Source organism: Telopea speciosissima, chromosome 1 (genome assembly GCF_018873765.1).
Source record: "Telopea speciosissima isolate NSW1024214 ecotype Mountain lineage chromosome 1, Tspe_v1, whole genome shotgun sequence".
NCBI lineage: Eukaryota > Viridiplantae > Streptophyta > Magnoliopsida > Proteales > Proteaceae > Telopea > Telopea speciosissima.
In genome coordinates this window covers 17,050,568-17,068,941 of record NC_057916.1, presented here as the reverse complement: position 1 = coordinate 17,068,941, position 18,374 = coordinate 17,050,568, and the positions used below count along the sequence as shown (strand labels likewise).

General features: G+C 41.2%; 1 protein-coding gene across 2 annotated transcripts in view; it reads right to left on the bottom strand.

The window, feature by feature from the left end:
- The window catches only part of LOC122662362 (protein TRANSPARENT TESTA 9-like), a 48,385-nt gene that overhangs the window by 20,802 nt on the left and 9,209 nt on the right, over positions 1-18,374 (bottom strand). For both annotated transcript variants that reach the window (XM_043857980.1, XM_043857987.1), the window contains 2 exons: positions 14,431-14,519; positions 14,284-14,354 (listed from right to left, as the gene is read on the bottom strand). In XM_043857980.1, coding sequence (XP_043713915.1) covers positions 14,284-14,354; positions 14,431-14,519 — 160 coding nt within the window. The remainder of the gene's footprint in view (positions 1-14,283; positions 14,355-14,430; positions 14,520-18,374) is intronic.

Genomic DNA, 18,374 nt, shown 5'->3' with positions numbered 1-18,374 from the left:
TCTGCTGGAGGATTATCTAGATATATAAGCTAATGGAATAGATCAACCTAGGTTGGCCATTCCATCAGTACTTGTTCGGTTGTTCCCTTCTTGTAGAGTGTGTTGAAAGAGGACTCTTCATTGCTGGGATGGCAAAGCTGAATATAATCAGGTAAAAGAGTATAATAGGAAGGTTGATGACGTTGCATTAACTTCCCCCTCCTAATGTCCCTTTTTAGTTCCCAAGAGCACCCCCCCACCGTCTCTTTTTATTTAATCCCAAGAGCCAACGGCTCTTTCATCTCTTCCCCTCCCTCTAACGTCTCTCTCCCCATCCCCTATAAATATGTATATGATATTTTGAAAATCAGCTTTGGAATCTTATTTTCTGTGTATGAACTTCAAGTTTCTTTGAGAGTTGAGTGAATCCTCTTCTTGGGTTGAGTGAGTCCCCCCACCTTTGGGTCAAGTGAACCCCCCCCCCCTAATGTAGCCTAGGTAGGACAAAGCCCACTAGGAACCAAGGGAACAAGGTTATGTAGTAGGGCTGGCCGAATGGACAGTTTTAGGTAATTAGGTCACAAACTAGGGTTAGGGTTAGGGTTTCGAACTAGGGCTTATTTGGTATTGAAGTGCAGGTTTTTATGAGTCTAATGGTATAAGTTGGATCGAATTTGGTTGAGGTTGGAAATCTAGGGTTTCGGGTAGGATGCCTTGTGAAAATGGACTGTTTGTGAGATCTAAGGTTTAGGGGCAGATTTTAGGAAAGGGGTTTATAGGGTTTTAATATGCAGGTTTAGGGGATCCTAATGATGTAAAGAAGTTAGGGTTTGTATAGGTTTTCAAATTCTGCTGTGGGAGGCAGAACTAATTTGCAGGTTTAATGGAGGTCAAATGTGATGGGAGAAGGGAAATAGATCAGGCTTGTATAAAGGAAAACAAAGGGCACCAGGTTCACTTACTGTAATGCAGGAATAAGGCAGCAACTTGAAGATTGATAGAGCCTCCTGACCTTCACAGTGCAAGGAGTCGCAGGAGTCTACCCACCCTTCACCACCTTGAGTCCACAAGGATGCAAGCTCGCAGAGGAGCAGAGGCAGCATGATGCAGATTCATCATCAAATTGGGCTTGTTTCATTGGGAATAAGTGTAGGGTTGGGATATATATATGTTGGGCCTTTGTTCCCAAGGGTTTTCTATGTATTAGGCCACTTTAGTGGGCCTGAAATAGGGGTATATAGGTTGCATACGGGATTAGCCCAATACTTAGTTTTTATTTTGTGTTTTTAATTGAACCAGTTTAAATTGGTTGCATCCAATTGGTTCAATTGGTCTAATTCAAGTGAAGTGATCCTATTGGCTAAGAGGTTCTTATATCCTATTGGCTACTAGGGAATCTTCTTTATTTTAAGTTGTTTAAGTTGTTTAAAGTCATTAGGACTCTATTTTGAGTCTATTTGGGTTTCCTAGTCAGTTTAAGTTGCCTAATAGGTTAGGGATAAGGTTAGGCCATTCCTTTTTAATGTCTAAGTCTATTTTTGAGTCTTCTATATAAGTTTGTAAGGGAGGCCAGCATTGGATACGAATTTGATTAATAAAAATTAGCTTTATGCTTGCTGCCTTTGTTGCTGCCTTTGCTCCATCGTGAGTGTGCCTTGTGAGTAATATCAAGGTTGAAGGGATTGGTGGACTCCGATCGACTCCTTGCATCTTGTAGATCGGGAGGTCTTTCTTCTTATTAAATCGAGCTTCTTCAAGCTGCTGGTGCTGCCTTTGAAGGAGATCAAACTAGCAAGTAATCTTAGTTTCTTACATATATCCTTCCCTCTTCATCCTCTAACCTAATCCACACCCCCCTCCATCCATCAAACCCTAATTTCCATGAAACCTGCAACTCCTACCTCAACTAGGACTCCCTCATAACTACAGATCTGGCCATCAATTTCGAACCATACTTCCAACCTATATTCTCCACACCTCTCCCTACACTCGTCCTTAAACACAGCCCTTAGTCTCCACTACAACCCCTCCATTAAACCTAAAATCTGCAACTCAATTCTGTCCAGAATTGCAGAGTTTTAAAACCTTCCCAAATCCTATTATTTTTATACCATATTGACCCCCTAGACCTGCCCATTAATACCCTATAAACTTCTTTCCTAAAATCTGCCCCTAAACCCTAGATCTTACAAACAGTCCATTTTCATAAGGCATCCTACCCAAAACCCTAGAATTCCAACCTCAACCAAATTTGATCCAACTTATACCATTAGACTCATAAAATTCTGCACATCATTACCAAATAAAACCCTCAGTCGAAACCCTAACCATAACCCTAATTCTGCCCTAATTAGCCTAAGCTGTCCCAATCGGCCAGCCTTGTTAAGAGATCCTATTACCTTGGTTCCTAGTGGGATTACTCCTACCTAGGACTACATTACAGCAGCACGCAGGCAGCAGTTTCAGATTGAAACAAGAGTTTTTGATGCAAAAATTAGTGGGGGAGCCTGCCCACGATAGATACATTTATACTAAAAATTAGGGGCCAAAAGGCCTTACACATAATCAGATTTGAACTGGGAATTCCAGTTCTAAATCCTAGAAGCAATCCTAGTCAGATTAGGAGTGATGACTCTTAACCTGAATCCTAATAAAAACACAGCAGACTCATACTCTAACTGGGAGTACAAGCTTAAACAAACAAATAAACAAATAAGTCATCCCTCTAAAATCGGGGGGAACAAAAGACTATTTTAACCCTATTAACTAAAACATTTAAAAACTAATTATGGAAAATAGAAGGCTCCAACGAAACAGGCCCAGTTAAGGGCTTTTCTTCTTCTTTCGCATGATTGGACCTGCATCAGCTCTCCCCGGCTTAGAAACATTCATCTCCGATGAATGGGTGAATGCCATGTAGCGATCATACAACTCTGGATCAAGTCTCTTGAAATCATCAGCATGTATCCAAGTGCTGTCCTAGCGTGGGCGACCTTTCCACTTGACAAGGAAGGAGTGGTAACCGGCGCCTTGACAAGTCGTCTTGCGCATATCATCCAAAACCTCTTCAATCACATCTTCCATAGGTGGCTTCAGTTGGGGTAGTCGCAACATGTGCTCTGAATCGCCATCATCTGAATGATGCCCCGTATACAAGTATAGATCAGCCACGTTGAAAACATTGCTTATGCCCATATCATCAGGCAACTCTAGAACATAAGCATTAGGTCCAATACGTTTCGGCACCTTGTATGGACCCATCTTCTTTGGATGTAGTTTACTGTTGACACCCAGTTGGTGTCTTTCTGGACTCACCCGTACCATTACCATGTCTCCCGGCTTGAACTCTACGAACCGGCGATGCTTATCGGCAGTGGACTTGTAGTGATCAGTGCTGAGTGCAATCTTGCGTCGAACATCTGCGTGCACTTCGGTGATATGGCAAAGGAATTCATCGGCTTCAACACTTACCCGAGCTTGAGGGGGTAAGGGAATGAGATCAATAGGACGGCGGAGTTGTACCCCAAGGAGAATCTCAAAAGGAGTACGACCGGTGGTCCTGTTCACGGAGCTGTTGTATGCAAACTCAGCAATGTCAAGGATAGAGGGCCACGTCCTCTCATAATCTCGGACCAAACACCGCAGCAAATTACCAAGGTTCCTATTAACTACTTCTGTTTGCTTGTCAGTCTAGGGATGGAATGCAGTAGAAAACAACAGCTTGGTGTTTGACTTCAGCCATAGAGTCTTCCAGAAGTAACTCATAAACTTCACGTCACGGTCGGATACGATGTTACTGGGTAACCCTTGGATGCGAACAATCTCCCTGAAGAACAGTTTGGCAATATGGGAAGCATCAAGTGTTCTTCGACAAGGAATGAAGTGAGCCATCTTGGTGAATCTGTCAACTACCACCATGATGGAGTCAAATCTTTCTTTGGTAGGAGGTAGTCCAAGTTCAAAATCCATACTGAGATCAACCCAAGGCTGGTGAGGGATCGGCAGTGGTGAATAGAGGCTCGTATTTTGTTTGGTACCTTTAGCTAGCTGGCAAACTCGACACCTCCGGATTACATGCTCTACATCCTTAGCCAAGTGAGGCCAATAGTACTGATCAGTCACCTGCAAGATGGTTTTATCCTTCCCGAAGTGTCCTCCTAGACCTCCATGTAACTCCCTGATAATGTGGTGCCGTAAGGACGAGTCGGGAATACAAAGCCAAGTTCCTAAGAATAGGTAACCATCATGTAATGAATATTTAGGGTGTTGTCCACCCTGCTTCAAATCAGCATATAGGACTTGAAAGTCCTTGTCACTAGCATACTCATCTCTAATCTGCTCGATGCAGTGCATGGGCTGAAAAAGTGCTCAAGGTCAGGACTTTTCTACTCAGTGCATCAGCCATTGTATTTTCCTTTCCTGACTTGTATTTGAGGGCATAGTTGAAATCCTGTAAATATGCAACCCATTTAGCATGCCTGGTGCCAATGGACTTCTGTGAATGGAGGTGCTTGAGTGCCTTATGATCAGTGTACAAGACGAATTCTTTGCCAATAAGGTAGTGTCTCCAATGCCGCAAGACCTAAACAACGGCATAAAGCTCTATATCATAAGTAGAGTACCGAGTCTTGGCATCATTGAGTTTCTCACTGTAGAATGCAATAGGATGTCCATTCTGCATAAGAACTCCGCCTAGACCAACATGGGAAGCATCAGTAGCAACTTCGAAAATATGGTCAAAGTTGGGCAGGCGTAGCACAGGAGCTTCAGTCATCTTCTTCTTAATCACTTGGAAGGCCTTTTGAGCTGCTGCTGTCCATGCAAACGGATCCTTGTTCTGTTTGGTGCATTCGGTTATGGGTGCCATGATGGCACTGAAATTGCGAATGAATCACCTGTAAAAAGAAACCAAGCCATGGAAGCTTCGCACTTCAGTAAATGTCTTCGAAGTAGGCCATTTAACAACGCTTCGGACCTTTTCCGGATCAGCTTCAACACCCTTTGAAGAAATTATAAAACCAAGGAAAACAACCTTGGGCAGCATGAAGGAGCACTTCTTTAAATTTATAAACAGCTTCTCTTGCCGGAGCACTCTTAGAACTTGTTTCAGGTGGTCCATATGTTCATCTGGGTGCTTACTGTACACCAAAATATCATCAAAATAAACAACGAGAAACTTACTGATGAAAGGACGAAGTACCTATGTCATGACTCTCATGAATGTGCTAGGTGCATTTGTTAGGCCAAAGGGCATGACCTTCCACTCGAACAATCCCTCTTTGGAAGGCTGTCTTCCATTCATCTCCAGGCCGGATGCGAATCTGATGGTATCCACTTCGAAGATAGATTTTGGAAAAAATCTTTGAACCGGACAGCATGTCTAGCATGTCATCAAACCTAGGGATTGGGAACCTATACTTGATGGTAATCTTGTTGATAGCTCTGTTGTCCACACACATGCGCCACGAACCATCCTTCTTTGGTGTCAACAAGGCTGGAACAGCACAAGGGCTTATGCTCTCATCAATAAACCCCTTCTTGAGAAGCTTTCCAACTTGTTTAGTAAGCTCTTCATGCTCAGAGGGACTCATTCTGTAGGCGGGCAGATTTGGTAACATAGCACCGGGTACCAAGTCGATGGCATGTTGAATGTCTCTCAGTGGGGGTAACTCGTTGGGAAGTTCTTCTGGCACTACATCTGAAAAATCCTGCAATAAGTCTTTGATAGGTTGTGTAAACTTCACTTCAGGTTGGGCAGCAACCTCATGAGTCACCACGGTAAGAACCAAGCCTTGTATCATGGCTGGTTTGTTCAAACTCTCTCTGTGGAACAACCAACAACTTACTTCCAGATTCTGTCCCCTTCTGGTTGGTACGCATGACACGGCGTTGACATGATTCTTCAGGCACATTAAGGGGGTACCACTTGATCTCCTCTCCCTTATGTTGAAACACACAAGTTTTTTCTTCCTAGGAGGGCAACATCATTGTCATACAGCCATGGTCTTCCTAGTAACATATCACTCATTCTCATCGGAATGATATCACACCAAATTTCCTCTGAATACTTGGGGGCCTATAAGGAAATGTAACATCTCTTGTTCACATCAAGCTTATTCCCGTTCAATAAGGAGACTTTGTATGGCATTGGATGCTTTTCAAACTTCAGACTTGCCTTCTTCACTAGGTCTTCAGAAACAACATTAACACAGCTGCCACTATCAACAATTATCTTGGCAGTGCGTTCACCTGTCCGCAAGCGAGTGTAGAAGATGCAACTACGTCGCCAATCTTCACTCTTAGATTCAGTACTCAACTACGTGCTACTACGTGTACACCTCGGGAATCTTCAAAGTCTTCACCCAGGTCATCAAAATAAGCAGCCCCATCGTCATCATCATTAGGGGGTAATGCATAAACACCCTGTTCATCAAAATCATCAGGGGGTCTTCTTCTTCCTTTTCAGCTACATGAATCTGTCTCTGTTTTACTGGGCAGTCCTTAGCCTAATGTCCCTTTTCATTGTAGCGATAGCAGGTGTTGGAATCACTTGTGGTCATTGGGGCTTTACCCTTGTCCACACAAGAAGAGCTGCCAGTGTAGGGGGCTGTCCGTGTAGGACCAGCAGTGACATTATTACTTCTATTGTAACCATTAGTTGGTTTGGAGGCTGGAAAAGATTTTTTGGTGTCGACAGCAGTGGAGCCAAACCTTCTAGTGGTGTTCAATAGGTCTTCAGCCTTCAATGCTTTCTCAAAGCAGTCCTTGATGTCCAGAACATCTGCAATGCCAATAGCTCTAGTAATATCATATCATAATCCCAACCGAAATCGAGATAACATCTGAGTAGCACTCTCTATGGTATCAGTACGGGATGAAAGAGAGTTGAACTTCTGCATGTACTCGGATACAGTCATATTCCCTTGCCGAAGGGAGTTGAATTGATCTTGCATCTGAGCTTTGTAGTGTCTACGCAAGTATTTCTTTTTCAGATCATACTTCATATCTTCCCAGTTGGTAGGTGCATCACCTACGCGTTCTAAATCTCTCTCTGTTTTTCGCCACCATTCTCGAGCAGAGCCAATTAATTTGGTACGTGCCAATCTCATCTTTCGGTCTTCAGGCAAGTCATACCAGTCAAAATAGTCATCTAGGGCAGCAAGCCAATCATAGAATCTCTGTGGATCACCATGTCCATCATACTCTTTCAGCTCTAGTTTGACCTTCTGTGTATCAAACCTCCTGTTAGTAGCTTCATCTCCAGTGAAGTAGGACTTCAAGTATTCCTCAAAGTTAGGTCTTCGAGGTGCTTCAGTATTTCTGTCCCTGTCTTCTCTGTAGTCATCTATGTCATACCTACGTCGATCCCTGTGATCTCTGTAATGTCTAGAATGATCTCTGTGGTCTCTGTGATGTCTGGGATGAGCTCGATGATCTTCATCCCTTCCCAGAGTTCCATGTACTTCAGAATGAACTTGGAATCTGTCCTCCTCTACATATAGAGGATTGTTTACAAGAGGCACAGTTTGCCTTTGTTCTATTGCTGTCATTCGATTACCAAGAGCTTGCTGGTCTGTTGAAATCTTCTGCAACAAAGTCATGATTGCAGCCATTGGATCAGGTGGGGGCGGTAGTGGTGGATCAACAACAGGGTCGCCATGTTCTTCCATGGCTCTGATACCAATTTAATGTAGCCTAGGTAGGACAAAGCCCACTAGGAACCAAGGGAACAAGGTTATGTAGTAAGGCTGGCCGAATGGACAGTTTTAGGTAATTAGGTCACAAACTAGGGTTAGGGTTAGGGTTTCAAACTAGGGCTTATTTGGTATTGAAGTGCAGGTTTTTATGAGTCTAATGGTATAAGTTGGATCGAATTTGGTTGAGGTTGGAAATCTAGGGTTTCGGGTAGGATGCCTTGAGAAAATGGACTGTTTGTGAGATCTAGGGTTTAGGGGCAGATTTTAGGAAAGGGGCTTATAGGGTTTTAATATGCAGGTTTAGGGGATCCTAATGATGTAAAGAAGTTAGGATTTGTATAGGTTTTCAAATTCTGCTGTAGGGGGCAGAACTAAGTTGCAGTTTTAATGGAGGTCGAATGTGATGGGAGAAGGGAAATAGATCAGGTTTGTATAAAGGAAAACAAAGAGCAGCAGGTTCACTTACTGTAATGCAGGAATAAGGCAGCAGCTTGAAGATTGATAGAGCCTCCTGACCTTCACAGTGCAAGGAGTCGCAGGAGTCCACCCACCCTTCACCACCTTGAGTCCACAAGGATGCAAGCTCGCAGAGGAGCAGAAGCAGCTGCACGCAGGCAGCAGTTTCAGATTGAAACAAGAGTTTTTTATGCAAAAATTAGTGGGGGAGCCTGCCCACGATAGATATATTTATACTAAAAATTAGGGGCCAAAAGGCCTTACACATAATCAGATTTGATCTGGGAATTCCAGTTCTAAATCCTAGAAGCAATCCTAGTCAGATTAGGAGCAATGACTCTTATCCTAATAAAAACACAGCAGACTCATACTCTAACTGGGAGTACAAGCTTAAACAAACAAATAAACAAATAAGTCATCCCTCTAAAATCGGGGGGGGAACAAAAGACTATTTTAACCCTCTTAACTAAAACATTTAAAAACTAATTATGGAAAATAGAAGGCTCCAACGAAACAGGCCCAGTTAAGGGCTTTTCTTCTTCTTTCGCATGCTTGGACCTGCATCACGCCCCATCTATTGTGTGACTGGTCTCATTAGTAAAATATTTCCCATTTTGTTCTTCAATTTCTACTTTCTTTATTATTTGAACTTGGCCTACATCAAAGGTGGTGAGCATGGTTTGAGAGAGTTGAAACGACCGAAATCTCACGAAATATTTCTACAGTTGAAATGAAACTGCATGCGACTCTACAGGCATGCAATGTAAGTTTCGGTCGAAATTTTGTACTGTTTCGGCATTTCTGTTTCATACCTCCAAAACGGTACATTCATTTGATGAAATACCAAATCTCGATCAAAATGAGTCGTTTTTCAACCCATTTCGGCATACTTCAACCAAGGTTCGAGATCTTGCCGAGATCTCGCCGAGTTTCTCGGATTTTCGAAATCTCGAGACGAGATTGCTTGCGAGTCTCCAAAGTGCAATATCTAGGCGAGATCTCGCCGAGATCTCGGATCTCGGTTGGATCTCGGTTTTGACCCATTATTTTAACCCACCTACCACTTAAATACCTCACCTAATTGGACAAAACTCGACATATCTCTGCGAGATCTCGGATCTCGGGTCCAGATCTCGGGTTGACCCAAAGGTGAGGCTTCGAGTTGAAAAAAAAAAATGCACCAACTCGGCGAGATCTCGGCGAGATCTCGACTCGTCTCGGTTTTTCCAAGAGTCGAGTTGGCACCGAGACCCGAGTTTTAGTACCTTGACTTCAACCAAAACCCGTGAATTTGACTTTAACCCCTTGCTTATGAGTTTTTGGCCATCCCACTTGCAAATATTGGTGGACAGCATGTTGGAGGCTTCTACAATATATCTATAGCGAAGATTTGGTTCATTTGAGCTAGATTTCTTGAAGATTCAAAGTTTGAGGTATACCCTTTTTTCCCTAAAATTAAATTTTTACCAAAAAAAAAGTAAACGTGTAATGGTTAAATATCATAGGTGGATTGTAGACGCTGCAAATTGCCACCCTCCCCGGCGATGACAACAACCGGACACGGACAAGCATCAACGCCTCACCCGAGAAGGACTCACCCAATGGAAGCCCCCCATCTGTCCTAAAAAACCCTACAAAACAACCAAAAAAGACCCAATCATCGATTTTTGAGTGAGGGAGAGCCCTTGAGCCTCGGGAAGTGTGAGGACCGTGGAAGGTCAAGGTAGTGAATTGCCAATTACAACTGGGTTACATCAAGGATCAATTTTAAGCCCTTATTTGTTTGTGCTTATCATGGATGATTTAACCAGGGACATTCAAGATGAGGTTCCTTAGTGTATGCTTTTTGCTGATGATATTGTTTTGATAGATAATTCGGAAGTTGGGATCAACGCTAAGATGGAGTTATAGAGATCAGCCTTGGAATCAAAAGGTCTAAAAATAAGTAGAACGAAGACGGAGTATATGCTGTGTAACTTCAGTGGCACTATGACGGAAAATGAGATGGTGAAAATGGATGAGGAGATTTGGTAAAGTGATTATTTTAGATATCTGGGCTCAATCATAAATAAAGAAGGTGATATAGAAGATGATGTATCATAGAGAATTAAAATAGGTTGCATGAAGTGGAGAGGTGCGCCTGGAGTGTTGTATGGTCAACGCATTCCTTTAAAGCTTAAAGGAAAACATTGAAGGACAGTCATATGACTGGCAATGATGTATGGTGCAGAGTGTTGGGCAGTTGAGAAGCTCATATAGATAAATTAAGTGTAGCGGAGATGAGGATGTTGAGATGGATGTGTGCAAAACTAAGGAAGGATAATGTAAGGAATATATTGGAGCTGATTTGGGAGCTAGCCCCGATTCGCGATAAGCCACGAGAAAGTCATTTGAGATGGCATGGCCATGTCATCAAAGGCCTTTGAATGCTCCAGTTCAAAGGAGTGACCTCATACAATTTGAAGGATCTAAAAGAGCAAGTAAGAGAAGTACTGATGAAAGATATGGCATAGCTTAGGCCTTGTTCAAAGGAATGACCTCAGACAAATTGAAGGATCTAAAAGATCTAGGGGTAGGCCTAACATGACACTAAGAGTAGTAGTGAGGAAAGATATGCATAGCTTAGGCCTTGTATCAAGTATGACCTCGAATAGAGCTGATTGGAGGGCAACCATGTAGCCAACTCCATGTAGTTGGGATAAGGCTGAGTTGTTGCTGTTGTTGTTTAGGACTCTAGATTTAATATAAGTAATTGGCCTAGGCTACGATAGAATTCATTCATAATTCTACCGCGGCTCTAGGATAGTAGGATTCTCTCCTTAAAACTATGTATGGACTGGTTATTAGTTCTCTGTTGCTACAAACACCAACACTGACAAATCTCTCCACTTTAACATTACATTACCTATGCGAAGTTGAACCTAAACTAGAAGAAAGCAAAAAATACATTTGATAATCAATAAGGGGGAAGAACTGACAGACATGAAATGTTTTCTTTAGCTAATGACTAAAATGAAAGAAAAGCCTTAAATCCAAAAAGCACAAAATGAAACTTGGACACCAATTTGAGAGAGAGAATGGAAAGAAAACATTGCTGAAGGATGCCAAGGTGAGTGGTATCAAAGTGACTAATTAAAAACATCACATAGAGGAATGATAACTTAGTTGCTATGTTGTATGCCATGATTCGCTCAGATGCAATCTTGGTAATAAAAGGGTTTTCAACTGCCAATCAAATACAGAAATCATATGAGATAATTGACAACTAAAACCAACTGAATCATTAATGATTCTTAGCAAGGTCACATGTTGCCAAGTTCTGTTTGATCAAAATTGACCGAAATGCTTGTGAGGTCCACATAGTGTCAATTGTGGCCTTGTGGGACACTATATCATCAAGGGATGAAGAGAAGAATTGGTTATTGGGACCTACTGCACGATTTGTGGACTCTTTGTTAGTTTTATTGTTTATTTCTCCTTGTTGAGGTTAAAGAGAATTTCTGTAATTTTGGTTCATGGGCCAGCTAAAGTTCAGTCTAGATTGTCTTTAAGGGCGTTACCCAGTGCACGAGGCTCCCGCCACTGCAGGGTCTGGGGAGGGTCATAATGTTTGCAGCCTTACCCCTCGCTTCGCAGAGTGGTTGTTTCCGGACTCAAACCCCCGACCACTAGGTCGCAATGGAGCAACCTTACCATTACGCTGAGGTCCTCTATTGATGTATACATGTACGCTGCCCTTTCCTAATAGTTCGAGCTTTTAGGTGAAATGGTAGCGAACATGGTATCAGAGCAGGGAGGTCATGTGTTCGACCCCTAGGAAGTGCATCAGAGGGTTTTTTCCCGACATTCCTTCTCCCTAGGTGCCATGTGATCTTGGCCTACACATGCGAGGGAGTGTTGATGTATACATTTATGCTGCCCTTCCCTAATAGTTTTAGCTTTTAGGTGAAACGGTAGCGAACATCGGCCCTCTTTCAGTCTAGATTGTCTTTAATATCTTTAATTTCGATTGGTTTTTTAAGATATATTGTTCTGGTTAATAATAGTTAGTCTAGGCATTCAACTTCTAAGGATTGCTTGTAGGGTAAAAGAAAGCATTGTAACCAATTTGATTACCTTTCTTTGAGGCGACATCAGTTTAGTTGTTGGCAATTCTATGTGAGCTTGTGTATGGTGAACAACCCATCTTAACCTTTTCAAATTAAGGGGGCACTATACTCAGTTCTGGTAAGTAGAGTAAGGCCCACATAATTTTCTTCTTTATATCTTTTCTGTGAATTTTATACTTCCCTTTTCCCTTCATGGACTTTCTAATGTAGTTCTAGATTGGTAGGAGACCAACTAGAAGCCAATAAACCAGGATCTGCTATGAACACTCAATCGGCTAGGCTAAAATAGGTGTTTTTGGTGAAATTAGGGTTAGGGTTTGATGTGTGGGTTATGTCAAGTCGATGTAGAGGAGTCTATCAGTGAAGGTCTCGTTAAGTTTTAATGGTGTTAGGTATGTAAACTTGAAATGGCAGCAGGTTAGGTTTAGGTTTTCTGGGTTTTTTAAAAAGGAATAATGAGGGAATCTAGGGTTTTACAGGGACAATTTGGGCTGGGGTTTGGATCGAGTTCTCCCTTAGGGTGAGAGGAAAATTTGATCCAAGTTTGAGCTGGTTCTGATGGCTGGTTTGGTCTGTGGGGATTTTAGGGTTTGGGAATGTTGTTCAGAGATGGAGGAATGCTAGGGTTTTGGTGGTTTAGAAGATTAGAGGTAGAAGGGGGATGCTTCAATTCAAAGTTGTTGCAGAAAATCCTTGGCAGCAACTTGAAGAACTTGAATAAAAATCAGATCTTGAACTTGAAGGAGAGCTTCAAAAGAACCACCCGGGCTTCACACCGCAAAGTGTAGATTGGATCAAAACCAATCCCACCAGCCTTGATCAGACACAAGACAATTCTCCAAAGGAGAGAGCAAAGTTGCAGAGCAGCTTGATCAGATTTTCAAAATTCAGAGGTAATGTGTCCCCTCCCACGAATTTTATTTCTTACATAATGGCCAAAAGGCCAGTTGTCCTAATCAGCCTAGGAGTCTAAAAGCTCCTAGCCGACTCTAATTACAAATCACAACCTCCCTCAAAATCGTGGAGAGGTGTGAACCCCAAATTATAACTTAAAACAAATAAAAGAAAGGTGACTCAAGTCACTTAAATTGAACCACTGGTTCAAACCAGTTTTGGATCGGTTCAATTTAAAACACTAAAACAGGAAAATAAATTAAGTATAGAAGCAAATCCCGTATGCAACCTAATTATCCATACTTTAGGTCCATAAAAGTGACCCATTACATTGAAAACCCATTGGATCAAAGGCCCAACATGTATATAACCCAACCCTAGACTTATTCCTAAGCAAAGAAGCCCAGTTTGGTGATAGATCTGCATCACTTTCTACTGATGCCATTGCATTTTATTGACTTTCCACCGATGCCATCAATCCCTTGCCATTACTTAAATCTTTTTTTTTTTCAGTCTCTTAAGCCATTCACTGCAAACCCCACTCGATCCTACCCAAATGACAATCCAGGACACGATTCCAAAACGCACAGCCAAGAGAAATCTTACCAATCATCCAAATCAGGAAATTCAACTCCTTCCACCTGCACAGCCTATTTGGAATACCCAATAAATCACTTAAGCCCTCTAGCTGGATGCCATCTCAAAGTCTGATTTCTACTTTTCCAGCCATAATTTCTTGCTGGTTTTAGTGTCCATAGAGAAGGTATGTCTTCAGACCATTCATCCAGCATTCAAACCTTCCCTTTTCACTCTCAATATTGCCCCATCATCCCCATGTATTTACTCTAAAACATATTGTTCATAATTCTTAAACCCTCAGTTTTTTTTTGTTTCTTTCTTCAGAAGTACGACCAGCTACAGTTTACCCACCACTTGTTCACAAAAGTTCACTTTTCAAAACAACCTTCGGAAGGATCACGTAGGTGTATGATGAGAAGATGCAATATAATTTGGAAGTTCAATAATAACAGTTGAATTTGAATGGTAGCCAACATCAATTAACTGTCACTGATTTTCAACATCCCTATAGATATTACAGCTCCACTACAATGATAAAAGGGACATTCATGGTGACAACTGACACGTACCATCATCTGCTCCTCCATCCCAGTGTTCTTTTGGGTGAATCCAATCATAGAAGAGATATGAGAATGGAGATCTACAAAATGTAAAACTACAATATAAGAGGCAGTTTTGTCTTTGGACCTTGAAATGGTAAATTTGGTGAAACATACCTTTACTTTCGGATAAAACAAGCAATAGCATCAAAGATGCAAGCAGTAGACTGTAATTATCAGAGAGACCCAGTAAAAGTATTGTATCCCTACAAAAAAGAGAATATTCTCATAAGCACAAAAAAATACAATAAAGATATTTCTGTGTGTCCTCATAAGGCATACTTCTAAACAACAAAATTGCTCCAAATAGCAACCTGACACCAAACTAACAGAAAGAAATATGAACTCAAATAATCCCGGGAAGGATTTTCATTAATAATAATAAATAACAGGGTGTCAGGGTCTTCTTTCTTTTCAGGAGAAACGTAGAAGACATGCTGTCATACCACATGTAAAATAAATTGACTCATGAAAAGTTAATGTACAAAAGGAGATCATCACAGGAACAAACAGAAAAAAAAAGAAGTTTGGCCATGGTCCGTTGAAATGCATTCAACAGATAATGAATATTAAGTATAAGCAATTAACAACAACATGTTTATGAACTGTATTTACTATAACAATCACAATCTTGCACCACAAACCAGACAACTGCTCAAAATGAGGTTCATGTTTTCTGTACAAAGTGCTTTCGCAAGGTAAAAATACAACTCAATACTGTGAAAAGATTATATAGATAAAAATTGAAGATCTTTTAGACATTATATCAAATCACATAGAATCATGCAAAGTTGGTCGCTGATAAATAACTATGTTCATAGAAATATACAACAATATTATAGGAAACACACAAGTTCTGGATCCAATGATCAGTAGCTTCTAAATCAGTAGCATGGATCAATAATGTCATATCATGCAAATGCTTCTAAGGATGGTTATTAGCAAGAGATTATAACTACCAATTGTCGTATTCCTCTTTTGTTATTATAGCCAATAAGTTTTTTAGGTGACAAGGCTATTCTGCCATGCAGAGGGCTGATATGGACAGTTCCAACAGTTGCATAGATAGACAGTTGCATAGATAGACCATCCATTGGGTAGCCTAGATGTTGAATTTCATGGCCCACTATCCATGGTATTCTCTTGCATTTTCAGGCTTTCAGCTGCAAACCAGTGGAAGTTTATATGGAAATTCTGTCAAAGTGTCCAACTCAAAAGCTTAAGCTATTAGGTGGAGAGGCCCAACTGGTATATGAAGTCATCTGAGGTCCCAGATTTTTTCAATGTGGGATTATTTCCAACACTCCATGACGGCGTCCAACCCAAAAGCCTGATCTTCACGGTGGAGAGGTCCTCCCATGATCATAACCCCAGCAACCACACATTACTCGACTGATGTGGGACTAAACTGCCTCTTCCCATTCTTGGCCATGGAGCGCACTCACTGAATCAACCAATGTTCAAGGTTTCGATGAAATTTCACGAAATATTTCGGTTTCGCAAGATGTTGAAATGAAACTCCATGCAATGTGTAAAAGTGCAAACTTTTGGTCGAAATTTCGACAATATGTTTGGTTTTGGTATCGTTTCGACTGAAATAATACAAAGTTGCAAACCCTTAATATAAAATGTATAGTTTTGAACGAAATGGGTCGAGATTTCAACCCATTTCATTGGTTTCGCAGGTTTCTACTCTTTAAGGTTTGTGGAATCTTCACTTTTTATCTTTATTCATTCCTAATACATATTTTAGTTGTTTTAATTAAATTATGTGTGTTCTAGTACTAAATTTTGCGTGGAATAGGCCATATTAGAGAACATACATAGCACAGTGTATACTAGTACTACCAACCTAGGGTCCGAAGTCAAACTACCATTTTTTTTTGTGTTTTTACAATCTAAGGGTTCCACTATGTTTAAAGGGCCTAAAATAGGGTTTCCAATAAATTTTAGGACATAATTTGGCCATTTGGGCCTCGAAACCATCCACCGAAACATTCTAGGTTTTGACCAAAATTTCGCGGCTTCTCGAAATATTTCGAAAACCAGGCTTGAAACCAAAATCTAGAATCTTGGCATCAACTCCCCCCATCTTTGGGTCATGGGTCCCCACATGGCTGATGCATGGACAACCCGCTCAAATACCATTTGACAGCGTCCAACTAGAGATGTCAATGGATAGTCAAAAATCTGTATTCGATCCATGTTCGTATTCGTTTAGGAGAATCCATATTCGGAAAATCACTATCCAGAAACTATCTGAATCTGTCCGAAAACTAATCAGATACAATTATGGTAATCCTAGTTTCCAACCAATTATTATCCAATTCGTTTAGATATCCAACTGTGATAAAAATATCTGAAATATTATATCAGTATCCATTTATCCGATTATAAAACTAATTAAATGTATAAATTATATTTTATAATATCAAATATGTTCATCAAATTTTCTCTTCCTGGGACACATTGTAGATTCATTGGAAGCTTAGCATTTGGGCATTTCGACATTTAGGTATTTATGGGTTTAAAATTAAAATAACATAACCTTGAATCAAGAGTGGAGTCGGTGGGCATTTATGGAGAGTTGGGATCCCATTCTCGTACTAGAACGTACAAGAACGGCTCACAGCTGTCCAGATGAAATCCCCTCTATGGGATGGAGTGGATTTCATCTGGACGGCTGTGAGCCGGATCCCACCTCATTTAGGGCTCATTGTGAATTCCATCATTCATCATTTGGGCATTTTGGGCTTAGTTTTTTATCATTTATTATAATTTTATTATTTTTATGCTCATCTTCTAGACTCTGTCTGGTGTGTTCGCCTGTTAGGTCGCCACTAAGCTTTTGTATGACTTATGAGACTTGTTCCTTTACTTCTCTCTGAAGACTGTACTGAGAAATCAGAAGCATCAAAAAAATGAAGAAATAGAGAAATTTGTTCATTATGAGCAGATCTGTTTGTGAGAAGAGTCAAATAAATCGGATCGTGAGATGAGGCAAGTAGATCTGATCCCATTGATTAGTTCACTAGTAAAAAAACTTTCTAGCCTGGAAAGTTTCTGATCTGGAGGAAGTGCTGCTGTTGGGTGGAGAAGGAGGAGCTTGCGGTGAGAATCATTCTTGTATCTCTGAAACAGATATGTTGTGACTTAGATATTTATCAGATCTGAATCCGTAGGTGAAAATAACCATCAGATCTAAAACTGTGGGTGAAAATAATCATCCGATCTAATCAAGAAGATAGATTTGGATCTCTGAAACAGGTCCAGAAGAAACAACCCAGATCTGTGTCTAATGAGATTTTTGCCTTTGCAGTCGGAGAACGGCCAGCAGACATCCAGCAGTCGCATCACTCTTCTCTCTGCGACTGCTGTTTCGAATCGGATGTCCGAATGTACTGAATATCCGTTACATTGTCGACTTCAAATTTGGAATTTTTTTTAAATCTCCGACGGATATCGAACCGAATTCGGATATCAAATAGGATTCCAAATTCGAATGCGGATAGTAAGGTAGCCGTACCAAATCCGATCAGTTTACATCTCTACATCCAACCCAAAAGTCCGATCTTCAGGGTGGAGAGGCCCTTCCTGAGATCATGAGCCTAGCAGTCGCAAACTACCTGACCGATGTGGGACTAAACTCCCCTCCCATTTCTGGCCATGGAGTGCAGTTACTGCATCACTCACGTTTTGCTCCTCCTTTGGGTGGCAGACTGGCAGTACATGTGGCATATGAGGCCCCTCTTTAGGGTGGCCTACATAGGTTAAAATTAATGTCAGGCCTAGTGCCTCTGATACCATGTTAATGTGTCCGACCCAAAAGCTTAAGCTATTAGATGGAGAGCCCCAACTAGTATAAGAAAAAGTAATCCAAGGTCACAGAGTTTCCTAATGTGGGATTATTTCCAACAAATTCAGCCCCTTGGATAGATAGGAAACAAAGAGTATCTAACATCCGTCAAATTTCGAAGCCATAATCAAATGATCCACCACATATTGGACCTCTTTCCCTAGTTTCATTTGCCATCCAGATCTTGACCTAATGGTGACAAATG